At 34.5% G+C, this 16,846-nt stretch overlaps 1 protein-coding gene across 1 annotated transcript in view; it reads left to right on the top strand.

The window, feature by feature from the left end:
- The window catches only part of LRP6 (LDL receptor related protein 6), a 129,372-nt gene extending 112,839 nt beyond the window's left edge, over positions 1–16,533 (top strand). The window contains exons 18-23 of the mRNA XM_023504584.2: positions 3,021–3,257; positions 3,853–3,963; positions 6,782–7,012; positions 8,013–8,149; positions 9,026–9,123; positions 10,880–16,533. Of these exons, the coding sequence (XP_023360352.1) occupies positions 3,021–3,257; positions 3,853–3,963; positions 6,782–7,012; positions 8,013–8,149; positions 9,026–9,123; positions 10,880–11,174 (1,109 nt within the window). The 3' untranslated portion in view covers positions 11,175–16,533. The remainder of the gene's footprint in view (positions 1–3,020; positions 3,258–3,852; positions 3,964–6,781; positions 7,013–8,012; positions 8,150–9,025; positions 9,124–10,879) is intronic.
- The last annotated feature ends 313 nt before the right edge of the window (positions 16,534–16,846 follow it).

Here is a 16,846-nt window from a genome sequence, read left to right as displayed (position 1 = left end):
TTTGTTTAACATTGACTATGTGTCAGATACTGTGCTAAGTGCTGGGGATACAGATACAGAAAATAAAACAGTTCCTATTCTCAGTGAATTTACATTCCATTGGGGAAGACAATGTACATACATGAGCATATACATTGGCAAATACCTGGAACTTAAGTGGATATCCATCAGTTGGGTACTGGCTGAATAAGTTTTGATATATGAATGTAATGGAATATTATGATTGTTCTATAAGAAATGATCAGGATGATTTCAGAAAAGCGTGGGAAGACTTACATGAACTGATGCTAAATGAAATGAACAGAACCAAGAGAAATTATACACAGTAACAAGATTATGAGATGATCAACTGTGATGGACTTGGCTCTTTTCAACAATGAAGTGATTCAAGGCAGTTCCAATAGACTTGTGATAGAAAAGAGCCATCTGTTTCCAGAGAGAGAACTGTGGAGACTAAATGTGGATCAAAACATAGTATTTTCACTTTTTTGTTGTTGTTGTTGGTTTGCTTGTATTTTTTTGTTCTTGTGTTTTTTCCCTTTTGATGTGATTTTTCTTGTGCGGCATGATAAATATATAAATATAATTTAACTTATATCATATTGCTTGCTGTCTTGGGGAGGCAGAGAGGGAGAAATGCAAAGGTGATTGTTGAGAACTCTTTGCATGAATTTGGAAAAATAAAATAATATTAGCAAGTTACAAAGCATATACACAATATAAAATCAATACAAGTAGTGAAATGTAAGGGAGATAGAGAGAGGGTACTTATAGTTTGGATCAGAAAAGACTTTGTGTAGAAGGTGGTATTTAAGCTTGAAGAGAGATGAAAGTGAAAAGTACTTTCTAGGCATGGGAAACATCTAGTACAAAGGTAGGACATTGTAGGTGGAGTATCTTGTATGAAAAAGAGATGTTGTGTGTGTAGTGGGGAGAAATGGTGGTTTCTCTATTAGAATGTAAGTTACATGAAATGAGGAAACATTTTTTTTTTTTGTCTTTGTTAGACTGAGCTTTTATAAGTGCCTAGTAAAAAGTGAATTTTGAATAAAGGCTTTTTAAAATAAAGTGATTCAATCAAAATTGATCCATAATCTGATCCTTTCCTCTTTATCAAATATTCTTATTTCAGATTACTCTGTAACAATTACTCATTGTTTTAATCTGTCTGGTGTCCTCACTATCCTATTAGTATGTCATGTTTATTGCTGCTTCTACTCATATTCCTTTTTTTTTTTTAATTTAAAAAAGTGGTGTATGTGAAAGCCTTACTTTTTATAAATTTTTTATTTTTTAATTGTAATTTTTAGCTGTGAAAATTTTTTTTCTTAAAAGTATTTTGTTTTTTCAATTACATGTAAAGATAGTATTCAATATTCATTTTTATAAGATTTTGAGTTTCAGTTTTTTCTTCTTTCTTCCCTTTATCCCTTTCCCAAGACAACAAGCAATCTCATATAGGTTGTACATGTACAATCATATTAAACATTTTGACATTAGTCCTATTGTAAAATAAGAATCAGAACAAAAAGGAAAAACCATGAGAGGGAAAAAAAAATGAAAATAGTATGCTTTGGTCTGCATTCAGACTCCATAGTCTTTCTCTGGATATGGATAGTATTTTCCATCACAGATCTTTTGGAATTGTCTTGTGTCATTGTATTGCTGGAAAGAGCTAAATCAACAGTGTTGCTGTTACTGTGCACAGTATTGTTCCAGTTCTGCTCATTTTATTTTGCAATGGTTCATTTAAGTCTTCCCATGTTTTTCTAAAATCATCCTACTTGTCATTTCTTATGGCACATTAGTATTCCATCACAATCCTATACCACAACTCGTTCAGCCATTCCCTAATTGATAGGCATCCCCTCTATTTTCAGTTCTTTACCACTATAAAAAAATTTTGCTATAAATAATTTTGTACATATATATCTATTTCTTTCTTTTTAATAAAATCTCTTTGGGATAAAGAACTAGTATTACTGAATCAAAAGGTATGTACAAGTTCATAACCCTCTGAGCATGGTTCCAAATTGGTCTCCAATATCATTCGAGTAGTTTGCAACCTATAAATAGTGTATTTGTGTCCATAGGATTCCACATTTCTTCCAGCATTTTATTGTCATTTTCCTTTTCTGTCATGTTAACCAATCTGATAGCCAATGAGGTAGTACTTCAGAATAGTTTTAGTGTGCCTAGGTATTCATTGCTTTGATTTCTTTTTTTTGAAAATTGCCTGTTCATATTTTTTGACTATTTATCAGTTGAGCATTGGCTGTAATTTTTTTGGGGGGTGGAGGGGGAGGGACACTGAGGCAATTGGGGTTAAGTGACTTACCCAGAATCACATAGGTAGCAAGTTTTAGGTTTCTGAGGCCAGATTTGAATTCAGGTCTTCCTGACTTAAGGGCTGGTGCTCTATTTAGCTGCCCCATTGGCTGTTATTTTTATAAATTTAGTATATACGTTGAAGAAATGAGGCCTTTAACAGAGAGACTTGTCATTGAAAAAATTCCCTCTTTCTCCTAGTTTCCTGTTTTCCTTCTAATTTTGGTAACAGTAGTTTTGTTTGTGCAAAAGTCTTTAAAGTTCAAGTATTATAATCATTCATTTTACTTCCCATGATCCTCTCTGTCTCACTTTTGCGCTCACTCTCACTCTCTTGTTTGAGAGAAATTCTTCCCTTATCTATTGATATGACAGGTAAAATTTTCTAGGTTCCCTAATTTGCTTTATCATATCATTCTTAATGTCTACATCATGTGTCTATTTTGATCTTATTTTATGTACAGTGTCATATATTGGCTGTACCTAGTTTCTGACAATCTAATTTTCAATTTTCCCAGCAAGTTTTTTTTTTTTTTTTTTTTTTTTTCCAAATAGTGAGTTCTTCCTCCAAAAGCATGAATCTTTTGGTTTATCAAACACTAGATTGCTGTGGTCATTTACTACTATATATTGTGTACCTAGTAGTAAGTTTTTTTTTTTTTTTTTCTCTACTTCATTCTGTTCATTTGAAGAGCCTCCAACGTGCTCCCCTCAGCAGTTCACATGTTTCACGGGAGAGATTGACTGCATCCCTGTGGCTTGGCGATGTGATGGATTCACTGAATGTGAAGACCACAGTGATGAGTTAAATTGTCCTGTCTGCTCAGAATCCCAGTTTCAGTGTGCTAGTGGGCAGTGCATTGATGGCGTCCTTCGATGCAATGGAGATGCCAATTGCCAAGACAAGTCAGATGAGAAGAACTGTGAAGGTAAAATATTTTTCAGTGCATGTCAAAAGCATGTTTTTGAAATTGTTGGAATCCTTTTCCTTTGAGTTAATTAATTTGGTTAGGTTTTTAGTGCCTTGTACTAAATTATTTCTGAGCAAAAGGTATTTTCATTCATTTCTCAAGCAAAGACAAATTGTTCTGTATAATTATTATCAGAAATTTAAAATGGGTCTAGGGTATGAAAGGAGGGATGTTTAGAGTCTACAGTTGAAAAGGAACTTAATTTTTGGCCAAGATACTGAATTTGTGGTGTTCAATCCTTGAGAAAATTAAACATTCCACTTACTTTTCTCATTCCCTCTCTCCCTTTAATATAACTAAAAACTTGCTCTCTTTAGTAGACATTGAAAATAGAAGTTGACTAAGAACAAAATGGGAAATTATTGATGGATTTATTTTCATTCTGTTCATTCCTATATATTCTCATTCCACCTATGAAAATACTATGGAGTTTTTCTCAGGTCACTTCTAATAATATAATTGCTTTTTCTTTGCATTTCCTGAATACATGTTTCAGAATTTTTGCCAGATTCTGTTTTAAATAATTGTGACAATTTTTTTGCGTTTTGTCTAGTGCTTTGTTTAATTGATCAGTTCCGTTGTACCAATGGACAATGCATTGGAAAGCACAAGAAATGTGATAATAATGTGGACTGCAGTGACAAGTCAGATGAGCTAGATTGTTGTAAGTGGGGTTACAATCCTTGAAATCACCATTAAAAGGGGAGGGAGAAAGAAAAGGGGAATTATGTAATGGTTTTTAAAAATATACTTTTTGTTTTTCCTCTTCTTACCATGATATTCTATTCCAATAACATATTAATGATAAGATAAACTCCTTCCAGTGATTATTGTTTATGCTGTGAGTGTTCAAAGCCATAAAGACTCTCTATTTTACCTTTTTCAAAATGCTGAGCAGTTTTGCTTCCTAGCATTTTGTTTCATTTCTCCTTTACTTATGGCTAATCTTGGGTGTTTGTTAGATTAAGAAAACATACTTTCTTTGAATCTGTATGCTTATGTGCATATACATGTGTATTTGTTCCATATGCTTAGAAAAAGGAAAAAAAATCTTCTGGTCAGGGTCATTTCCATTGAGGTTTATAATTCAGCCTTTTATTAAAACACTGTAGTTCATTTAGTCCATTCTTTTCGCTTTATGTTAATTTTTTTTTTAAATTAACAAGCTTTTTTTTCTTCTCATTCAAATCAAAAATTAGCCTCCCTATTGGGAAAAAGAGGAAAACAAATCCAAGATCTTTTAAAAATATATGCATGGTCAAAGCAGATTGCCATATTGGCCATGTTGAAAAATACATATCTCAATCTGCATTGTGAATTTATCACCTCTTTGTTAGGAAATGGGTAGCATATATCAAGATTGGTCTCCTAAAACATGATTTTGTCATTGTGTTAGAGTTAAGTCTTTCAGAGTCATTTGTCTTTATAATGTTGTTGGTATTTGAATTTTGCTTTTAATTCTGCTCACTTTGTTTTGCATCAGTTCATAAAGGTCTTCAAAGATTTTTCTAAGGCAGTTCTTTTCAGCATTTCTTGTGAACTACAAGAGTGCGTTATTATCCATATGCCAAAATTTATTCAGTTAATAAGCCTTAGTTACCAGTTATTAATCATCATAAAAAGAGCTATTTTACATATTTTTATACACAGGAGTCCTTTTCCTCTTTCTTTGATTCCTTTGGGGTGTAAGCATAGCAGTGGTATTGCTGGGTCAAGAGTAGGCCCAATTTAACAGTTTGGGGGGCATCGTTCCAAATTCAGGAATTTAGGATGGCTGGATCATTTCACAGCTCCACCAACAGTCTTTAGTGTTTCTGTTTTTTCCAGTTTCTCTTAGTTCCTCCAACATTTGTCATTTTCTTGATCCCCTACTGAATCAATTCAACTCTCAACTCTCCCTGAGACAATCTTGCCTTGCCAAGCTTAAGTTTTGATTCATTTCCACCATCTGCAATTTGCTCCTACTCATGTGCTATTGAAGGAACAAGAGAAAAATCACAAAACTCTGCTGGCATCATTGTGATTAGGGCAAGATAGTCCTTTTACAACTCCCTCCAGTTCACTTTCTCGCCATCTAGTTCTCTATAATAGCTCTTTTCAATAATTTTTATCCCTCCTCAAACCTCCTATGGCTTTTCTTTGTCCCAATTTTCTCAGCTGAGAAACTTGTCTCATATTTCATAAAATTGAGGCCATTTGCCAAGTGCTCCTTCTTTATCCTTTCTTCTTTATCTGACCTCACTCAAAGACTTTTCCTTCATTCACATTCATGAAAAGATGGGTCTTCTTTTTGCCAAGATAAACCCCTTTCCCTTACTACCTGCTTTATCATTCCTTTTTAGCCTCCTTTGCGGATTCTTCAGTGTCCCCCCTGGGCTCAATCCTGGGTCCTCTTTTTTTCTCCCTTTATATTGTTTCACTTGATGATTACATCAACTCTCTTACTTAGAGTTACCCTAACTGGAGGCCTCACCTGGCTTCAGTCTTGAATTTTCAGCTCTGCATTTTATATCTTGAATTAGATGTAAACTTTAAACTCAACATGTTTAAAACTGAATTCATTATCTTTCCCCCTAAATCTTTCCCTCTTCCTAATTTTCCTGTTTACTTCCTATTACACTATCCTCCCACTCACTCAGGATCATAACCTAGGATCATCTTTCACTTCTCTCTCACCCCTTGTATCCAGTAAGTATATCCTATTAATAATGTCACTTGTATATGTCTCCTTCTCTCCTCTGACAATGCTAACACCTTGATCCCAGGACTTTATCAATGATGCTTACACTACTGAGTAGTCTTCTGGTTCTCCTTGCTCTTTCCAATCAGTACTCTACTCAGTTGTCAAGTAGATCTTCCTATAGTACAGGACTGACCATATCCTCTTCTGTTGAATAAACTCCAATGAATCCATATTATTTCCAGAATCAAATATAAAATCTTCTCTGACTTTTAAAGCCCATGGTCCTCCTCCCTTTTACCTTTCCTACTCTTGTTGTCCTACCCTTCATACATTTTTCAATCTAGTGATACTAGCTTCCGTGCTGTTCCTTACACATATAATAACTCCATCTCCTAATTCCATGTATTTTCAAGGCTGTCCCCTATGCCTGCAATTTTCTCTGTCTTCTTAACCTATATCTCCTTCAGATCTCAGCTAAAATCCTACTTCTGCAAGAAGTCTTTCCCATACTTCTCTAATTTTAATACTATTCCTCTAAGATTATTTCCACTTTGTTTTTATTAGGTTGATTGTACATAAGTGTTTGCATGTCGTCTCCTCCCACTCCTGTCTCAATATACCTAATAGATAGGGATTGGACTGCAAAGTCCTTGGGAGTATGTTTTTGTTTGGTGGCCTTTTTGTTTTCCTAGCATTTAGTACGGTGTCTGGCTGAAAGTAGGCACTTAATAAATGCTTGCTAACTTGATTGGATAGTATGTTGCTCTTTTTTAGAAAATCCTTGTCTTCTCCATTTCAGATCCAACTGAGGAGCCAACCCCACAGGCCACCAATACAGTTGGCTCAGTGATTGGAGTGATCCTCACTATTTTTTTGTTTGGAGCCATGTACTTCATCTGTCAGAGGGTGTTCTGTCCACGAATGAAGGGAGATGGAGAGACAATGACAAACGACTATGTAGTTCATGGACCAGCATCTGTGCCCCTTGGTTATGTGCCTCACCCTAGTTCTCTTTCAGGTTCTCTGCCAGGTGAGTTAATGATGGAGGATTATTGAGATAAAAATCAAATTCCATTATAATATTGTTCCTTCTTAATGTACACTGACTTTTTTTTTTTACAAAATTGTTGTTGCTTCCCCTTTTCTGTTCTATTTAAAGGCTATACTTTGTGAAAGTTACTACAAGGTATATAATAAAATGGCAAATAAAAAATTAAGAATTATTTTATTTGCAACCTGTGGATTGTTCCCTTTGCTTAAAATAAGGGCAGCATATCCATGCATTGGGAGAAGGGGAAGAAATAACATTACAACAGGCTAACTTTTAGAGGGAATCGCAGGGGTCCTGATGCTAGAGAAGGAACAGGAAGTAAGAAAATAAGCAATTAAGAAGTCTTTCTGTCAATAATAGTAGCAACTGGCCCTATGACAGCACTGGGATGAGGGTTCCTCTCTTGTGGAACAACCAGAAATACCAGAGAGGCTGACCAGGATATAAAGGAAAATATTTAAATATAGAATTAAAATTTCCCTTCTCCAAATAAGTCCTCAATTTTCTTTTAAAGATAGAAATAAATGCCTCCCAGAGGCTTTGTGAGGGTGATTTTGTAAGCAAATTTTTCTAAGTTTCATTATTTAAAATATATATCTAAATAATTTGGGATAGTGCCAGAAATATGCATAGATTTTTATATTTATCCCCTATTACATGTCTATTTCTACTACCCCGCATAAACGTTTTCTTTCTGCCCTGTCTTTTGTAATACATGTATAATCATGCAAAACGTATTTTTCATATTGCAAAGCCATAGTCTAATGGCAGCTATCAAACTAAAACAACATACAGTTAAATAAATTGTAGTATTATGTCTACTCTTTCCATTCAGAAACATCAAAGTAAAAGTGGGAAGAAAGAGTTTAGATTGCTATTTTTGTGTGTGTGTTATCTTTATTGGGTTTATAAGATTGAATAATGTTTTCAAGTTTAAATGCAGATTAATTAATACCTTGTTTTCTGTCTTTTATTTTAGGAATGTCTCGTGGCAAATCAATGATTAGTTCCCTCAGTATCATGGGTGGAAGCAGTGGACCACCTTATGACAGAGCTCATGTCACTGGAGCATCATCTAGTAGTTCTTCAAGTACAAAAGGCACCTATTTCCCCGGGGTAAATGTTTTCTTTTAGTACTTCCTGTTTTTCTTTCTTTGCTTCTGCAATAGTGCTCCTCTCAAAAAAATGTGCTGCAACTTTAAATAATATATCTTCAAATGAGGGAGGGAATAAGCTTATTGGATAATTTTTTTAAATTAAGAAAATCGACTTTCAAACTTTTTTTTTACATTTCTATTCAAATTTAAATATTTTATTCCTTTTTGTAACTTGATATCTTAATCACTTTTAATGATGCATCACAGCAGGGTCTTTGTGGTTTTATTGATTCCTAAAATGAATATTATTGGTTTTAAAATTAAGTAGATAAGACTATAAGTTAGAAGTTTCCTATCCAATAAGTCTAACCTCTAAACTTACCTATAAAATGAACAAATCTGTAAGAACTAGGCAGGGTATCTATGGGTTGATGGATAAAATTATTATTGCAAATTTCAATTTCTTCAAATTTCTTCAAAAAGAAAAGTACTCTCAGTTAAATATCCTAGATGACTTCTAAGAGACTTGAAGGTGTTCGTTCCACGAAACTGATCAAATAAGAAAGAGTGCTGTCAAAATTTCTTCTCTTAGAATACCCATTCTAGTATCAATAATTCTGCCCTGTGTAATTATATTTTCTCTTAGAAACATTTAGACAAGAATTTTTAAAACTGTGTTTTTGTCCCATCTGTATTAACATTCTGTTATATTAAATGAAATTTATATGTGGACCACAGAATTCACATTTTGTTATCCTTTTTTTTTTTTAAGGATATATTTTATAGAATGGAGTATATATTTAGGGGACAGAGAAATTGGGGCAAAAAACTCAGTTATCCTTTTTTGGGGGTAAAGTAATTTCTCCTTAATTACTTATCTCATGTTTTCTTTTAGATTTTGAACCCTCCTCCATCCCCAGCTACAGAGCGTTCACATTATACTATGGAATTTGGTTATTCTTCAAACAGCCCTTCTACTCATAGATCCTACAGGTATTAAAGGTCTTTTTTTCCCTCTCACTTAGCCTCTTTACCTTCCTCCATCATTGGTTCTTAGCACAAATCAAAGTGTTTTTTTTTTTTTAAAGTGGAAAATGCATCCTAGTTTGGGACCAGAAGTAACAAGAAGTAGGTAATGGCCACATGACCAAGAGCAGGGAGCCATGCAACGCCAGCATTACAGATTCATATTCTTTTAACATACTGTTATTTCCCCTCCTAGAATTTCTAAAATGCTGGCACCAGAGAGAACTATGATGGAGCAGCAGCATTAATAGTGAAGAATTTTGAGATCTTGCCAAGGGGGAGGGGGGTGTGTGTGTGTGTGTGACGTACTGGCTTCCTTCTTCTGCAATTTCTTGTGAGGCAAGGAAACTGAATGGTTGGGATCCTTGGACATTACTATGTGAAGGACAGACTGACCGAAATAACTCAAGAATGTCACTTACTTTATTTTGTTCATATACCTCCCCTTGTTTCAATTCCCCCCCTCCCCCCATTATACCTGCCCTTTCATTCCACAGAAATTGTAGATTATTAACATACCTTTATTGGAACTGTTATGAAAAAAGATAATTAGGGTTTGTTCAGGAAAATAAGAGCAAGATAAAGAAAGAAATAGCTGTTGAACCAGCTTAGTCTTCGTTTCCACTAGTGAGCTCGCTTTCTTCTTAGTATTTTGGACTTCAGTTGGCTCTGAGTGTTGGAGTCAGGAAATGTGATTCATGGTCCCAGCTCTATCACTAACTAGCTATATGCCCTTGATCAAGGTATTGGTCTTCTCTGACCCTCAGTACCTTTATCTGTAAAATGAGCTAAATAGTTTTTAAGTTCTAGTTTTCATTTTTCATGAAGTATAAAGTGAATAATTGTTAAAATTTGGATGACAAAGAAGACAAAACAAAGGCCCAACATGATAATGAATGAGTCTTTTAAAGTCCTCCAATAGGGATAATCAAATTTTTCTTGTAATATACTTGAAGGAATTTCTGTGTTTAAAAAAAAACAAACAAAAAACAAACCAGCGATGTATTCTCCTTCACAGTAGCAAGAACTAGCATTTATACAGCACTTTAAGGTTGGCAAAGTACTCTATACATATTATCTCTTTTTATCTTCATGGAAACACTGTGGGAAGTAGTCCCTGTTATGGTCTCCAGTTTAAAAATGAAGAAACTGTGAGGCAGGAAAGGGTTAAGTGACTCGTCAAGGATCACACAGCTAGCATGTCTCTGAGGCAGGATTTGAACTTGGCTCTTATCCCAAGTGTAGGACTCTTGTGGCACAGCGCAGCTGCCTCACCAGCAGGCTAGCCATTGGCCAGCGTGTTTCCAGAGATTTCTTTTTTCCTTTATAAGCAATCTACGGTACTGCCCTGTTGAGGACAAGATATGGTATGATCTCAGCACTGTCACCTTATATGTTTCCAGCTCTTTCCTCCTCAAAATGAAAAGATTTAAAATAATGTTTTCATTTAAATTTGTAAAGTTGTAAATATCCTTTTTTAGTGTGTAAACATACCCATGTGCACACTATCTTCCTTTTTCTCTCTACTTTTGCCATCTTTATCTCTTCCCAAAGAGAAATTTTTTTTAACAAGCCTGAGCTGATGTGTGTGGCTGGGCTGATGCTCTAAAAGCATTTCTCCATGTGGGTTTTTCCTCCTCAACGAACTCCTGGTAATACTGTTTGTGATGAAGACCATCACTTCTTATGCAATGAAACTGCCCTCTGCTCTTTCTCCTCCTAGCTACAGACCCTACAGTTACCGCCACTTTGCGCCACCCACCACTCCATGCAGCACTGATGTCTGTGACAGCGACTACGCCCCGAGCCGGAGGATCACCACAGTGGCAGCAGCCAAGGGCTACACCAGTGACTTAAACTATGACTCTGAGCCTGTGCCCCCACCTCCCACTCCGCGAAGCCAGTATCTGTCAGCCGAAGAAAACTATGAAAGCTGCCCCCCTTCCCCCTACACAGAGAGGAGCTACTCTCACCACCTCTATCCACCTCCACCATCCCCCTGTACAGACTCCTCCTGAGGAGGGCCCCCCCCTCCTCTGACTGCCTCCAATATAAAAGTGTAAATACAAATTGGTTGAGATCTGGAGGGGGGGAGGGAGCTATCAGAGAAAGGTGAGGCAGACCATGTACAGATAAGAGTTTTAAATGGGGTGGGGAATACTGGAGATATTTGTACAGAAGAAAAGAATATTTATATATTTTCTTAACAGCAAAGTTGCTGCTTGTGCCATAAAAAAAAATTTGTATAAAATAAATTTGTACTAAAAATTTTTATTTTTACAAACTGAATACACAAATCATGCCTTAAACCCAGGGAAGTGACTGTGAATATACATAGGAAACAGAAAGACAAAGGTGAATCACTGTCTAGTAAGATGTGGGCTTTGTTGATACCAAAAAAAGAAAAAAGGTCCATGACCATCACCTCAGAGCAGCAAACCATAGGTACTTTGAAGTTGCTAATTATCCTTCATGTTAACAATGGAGGGTTAACAGCTGAAGTTTAAATATGGGGTAGGAGAAAGAAAAGTTACTAACAAAGGGCTTTGTTTTCTATAGGAATACAGTGATTTTAGCAATGAAAATATATATATACTTTTAAAATAGTCCATTTTATGATGGTTTCTTTTGGGAAGAGTACATCAATTGTCCAGTATCATATCACAAAATTGTGTGTGTGTGTGCGTGTTTATTTGTCACAAACACACACAAACACATACTCATCTCTACCCTGGAACCTCCATCTCTGTTTGAAACTAATATTCTCCCTAGGCCATCTGTCTTACCTCCTTTCCCTGACAGTCCTATGGATGCTTTAGTCAAGACACCATGATTTATTTTTTTAAAAATTATTTTACAACTAATAATAGAGGAGTTTTCTAATTGGAATATGTTTTATAATCATTTCCATTTCCCAGTAGGCTCAGTTCTCCAACTTGACTCTTTCTTCTGCATAATGTTCACAAGTTAAACATATTATTATCTATTTCCCTTCCTAAGATATCTTTCCTTCAATGCTCACAGATATGTCAATATTTTCTATGACATGCTATAGACAGTGTTTATGAATTATAGTCTATTGTAAATTAATCATATATCCTTGCAGTACTTTCAGTGTATATCACAGTATAAATCATTTTATATAAATATATATATATATACACACATATATATATTTTCTGAGTACAAAGCATTTAAACCTATTGGAGACAATCTATTAAAAAAATGAACTCATTGGAAGTTTTCCAATCTATATATTAACTCTGTTCTTTCATGTTCAGTAAGCCAGTTTTCTCAGCATGACTTTTACATACCTCTTCTTGTGTGGCATGAGTTTAATACTTAGTGTTTTCCACTGTGAATATAAGTAATGTTGTTGTTGTTGTTGTTGTTGTTGTTGTTTCAAATTATTCTTAACCAAATTATGCTTAATTCACTTCATGTTTATTTTTAAAATATGTTCTCTCTCCAAATTTATTTTGATCGAAATTATTGCTATTTAATCATTTAGACAAGAAATCTGTTTGAACTGAATGGGAAGGTGAATTATTTGTTGATTCTTTAGTTGCCAAAACTGAGGTGGAAGGGGAAAAGAAAAATCTTTTGTACTCTTATCTGCCTAAGTATTAAGGCTGCTGCATCCTTAGTCATCAGGGACAAGATATGGTATGATCTCAGCACTATCACCTTATATGTTTCCAGCTCTTTCCTCCTTAAAATGAAAAGACTTAAAATAATGTTTTCATTTAAATTTGTAAAGTTGTAAGAAGTTATCTAATTTTGCCCTTGTGAAAGTGTAGCTTAAATCTCTCTAATTCCAATGCCAAAACAGTGTAAGCTGTTGAATATTTTTAGCAGAAGTAACTTTTTTAAGTAATTGAAAATACTTAGGTAATTAGGTAATTTAAAAGGTTATTTCTAAATTATCCTCAGATTATTTGAAAACAAAGAATAGGTTATAGTACTACATTTTCCATAAACGATATTCCAATTAGTGGTCTTATTCATTCAGGCAGATAATGACCTTTCTTAGCGATGAAAAACACAATTATGGTCTTAAGGCAGGATGGACATTGAAGGTGTAATTTGTAATACACAAGGGGAACATGATCCTTATGAAAAGAATAAGGTGATCAATAGCTGGGTGTCAATCAGAATTTGAGAAATCTACTTGTTTACATTTTTTTTAATATGCAGCTTTACCATGAGGGGTGCATGTGTGGGAATTTGCACTATATGAACTAAGAAGAATATTGCCTTGTTATATCTCAGTTCAGGTACTTGTACTGCGATGGCAATGGTCTCTTCTTGCAAAATACTAATTTGTGTGCCAATTTTTATTTGAAAATCATTTGAAGGTAATTCAGCTTAGTTTCAGTATCCTCTTTTTTTCTTTAAAAGTTTCTGGAAGTATTTTTTGGTTAGGACAGAATAGATAAATTTGTGTAAGTGTTGTTAGCTTTTGGCCTTGCTGGACAGTTAAGCCTAAGTGAACTGCACATGAATTATTGAACATTTGTTTGACCAGGAATGAAAGTGAGTAGAGAGTTTGTTGGAAAGAACAAAATGAATATAAAAGAAGTCGAATTTGCTAAATCTGAGAAGAGTTTATTTCCTTTTGAATTAAACTCTCCATTTTGAAATAAGATTTCTAATTAGAACATGGATAAAATTCATTTTATTTTGCATTAACAGTAGTATTAAAACATTTTGTGATGATATTTTTTCCCCAAACCCTTCATATCATAAAGAATGCCTCCCCTACATGTTGGACTCTGCAGTATAATGTTTTGGAAATAGCATTGGACTGGGAACCAGTAGACCAGGGATCTTGTTTTAGTGACTTCTAAGGTGCCTTTGAAAGTCTATGATTCTTTGATTATATGGTTTATATAAAGCAGCTTGTGTGCAAAACGGCAGCTGAGATGTAATAGATGGAAATCTGGACTCAGAACTGGAGAGACCTGCTCCTCTGACACATAGTGGCTGTGTCAGACTGTGCAGGTCACTTAATCTGTCAATACTGGAGACAGCTCTCTGAAGCTGTAACTTGCAGAAAAGGTTGCTGATCTGCATTGATGAGGGGTGTTTCCTACATCAGTGAAATCATAAGTCTGGTCTCTATCAGTACCTTGTCTGAACAGAAAGCCCTGGCTGTGCCCTGGATATGCAGAGTTCTCTGCACAGGGAAATGACATTTAGAGTATTTATTCACTTAGAACAGACCAGTTTGTAAAGACTGGGGAATGATTGGGAGGAAATTTCTTAAGATGGTTTAAGTTTGACTTTTCACTATTTTACAAAATCTGAGGTTGGAGAATTAAGTTGTAACTAAATCCAGTCATAGTGCCTAAAACATAATATGCCTGTTATCAGTGTTAGATTCCAGATTCTCACATGTGTGTAGTACTTTATGGTTAGCAAAGCGTTTTTCTCACATGGCTGTCCCTTTGAAGTAGGCATTTTATAAATGGATAAATGAACATAGAGGCTTTAAGTGACTTGCCAAAGGAGACATAAGTAAATTAAAAGCCAGGTCTTCTGGCTCAAAATCCAGTGCATTGTGTGACTTTTGTGGCATTTTTCTGTTTCATTTTCATTGCTATAAAAAAAATTGAAATTAGTGTCAATTTTTAGTATTTATTCTGCTGGCTAATGAAACTTCCATGACTGTGTGGGATTCATGGCATTGGAGACTTTGCTCTAAATGGTCCTGCTTCTCCCAGATGCCACTGACTTATTGAAGATGATTACATTCATCAGTTATCAAAGCACAGATGTGATGTTTTTAGTAAAGAATTTAAGATTTTTATATATTTAAGACATTTCTAATTTCCCAAATTAGAAGGCCATTCAAATGGCCATATTGTAATGTAGTGGCCATTCAAATGGCCATAATGTAATTACTAGGGCCTTTAGTCCTTATGGCCTTGTAAGTAAACAAGGACGATACACTTGAATGAAACACAGAGCTAATAAAACCAGACAATAATTGTATTAATTTTCAAAAAGTGCCTGTATTAGGCATTTGAGGTATAGATATCCTCAGGGAATTTAGAGTCAAGGATTATAAAACACTTGTAAAACTTATTCATGGGAAGAAGTCTATATTTCTTTCCAAATCTCTAACCCTGAAATGACCCTAGTCTTCCTTATGTTCACTAATACGTTATTCATTGTTCCTGCAAGGATTAGCATAAATAATGTTTCTCATTAATGACATCTGTGATAGTATTTTTAAAAGAATATCAAAATTTGTCATTTTTCATTTGAAATAAGCACAAAATGATAGTTTTGTAAATTGGTGTTTGACTAAAAGCTTAATGAATTGCCCTTAGTGGTTATTAATAGGGAACTACATTTAGCTAAATAACATTCTAAAGACTTTAGCCTTGAATCATAATTAAACTAGCTTTAGAACTGAAGGGAAACTGAGGAATTGCTGTGTTAAGCCAAGTAACTTGAAAGCAAATGATTGCTCTCAATGCCCTCAACAAAATAGATAGTTCAAACATTTCTTAGTCCATCATTCATTTGTCACGAGAGGAAATGATCAAATAAATACAAATTTAGGGCCAATCTTCTATTAAATAATTAATAATTTCCTTTTGCATCAAAGGCAGCATAGAAAAAAAAATGTTTTGTTAGGTGCCCAGAGTTAATGCTAAGTAGATTATATTCTTGATTTTTTTCAAAGCATAATTGTTTTTATGATGACACCAAAGAATTAGATAGTACACATTTGCTTAACTGTCCATGCTTCATTTTAGTCCAAAGGTTGGTTGTGAATTTAAAAATAAAAACTTTAATTCTGGTATCCTAATAAGAAGTGCATGTTGAAAACAAAACAAAATGAAAGTTGATTCTTAAATCCATTGTGACTTGGTTAAATTGTTTAGGTTATTAGGAAAAATAGAAATGTATTTTATAAAGAGGATACCAAGAAACTTAAGCTGGACTAGCCTTGTTTGCAAATGAAGGATTTGGTGCTGCTTTCAGATGTTTATTCTTTGTGTTTTTGTTTTGTTTTTGTTTTGTTTTTCATTTTTCTTGAGCTTTAATCTTTGTCATTGTCTTAAAGTCAGCTGGTGTTTCTTGTTCATCGACTTTGGTACAATGGTGCTTTGCAAGGATGTATTTATAATATAATGACCAACATTTGGTCAGCCCCTGTCCACTTTTTCATTGTAACTCACACACACACACACACACACACACACACCCCTTACCCTTCCCTTTTTTTGTAAAATAAATGCTTTACTTGTAAACTGTATAAAAACAGACACCTTGTATAAATCCCCTTTTTGATTATTACCAATAAGTTGAGTTGTAACAAATGAAATGTTGATTTTTATAATAAAACAGAGTGGAAAAATATTTGCTTGAAGTAAGAAAATAAAACTATTGTCAGTTGTGCTTTGCTAATGACCAAAATAAGACTGAATGTTGGGTTTTGCAAACAAATATTGCCTTAATTATTTACTACAATTATTTACTACTCCTGCCACAAGAGACAAGTTTGGGAAAACTGGTTGCTTAAATATGATCTTTAAGTAGAGGGAGACCATCAGAACTCGTCCAATCCAACTTTTCTTTCCTCCCCTTTCCCTTCTATTTAAAACCAGCACCCTCTTACTTTAATTACAGTCCGATTTTACTTTGTTTTCAGTTAACTCCAGATACAACTGGA

The sequence above is a fragment of the Sarcophilus harrisii genome, chromosome 5 (genome assembly GCF_902635505.1).
Source record: "Sarcophilus harrisii chromosome 5, mSarHar1.11, whole genome shotgun sequence".
NCBI classification, from domain to species: domain Eukaryota; kingdom Metazoa; phylum Chordata; class Mammalia; order Dasyuromorphia; family Dasyuridae; genus Sarcophilus; species Sarcophilus harrisii.
Note: the sequence above shows the minus strand (reverse complement) of the source record. Positions and strands in the feature narration are given on the sequence as shown.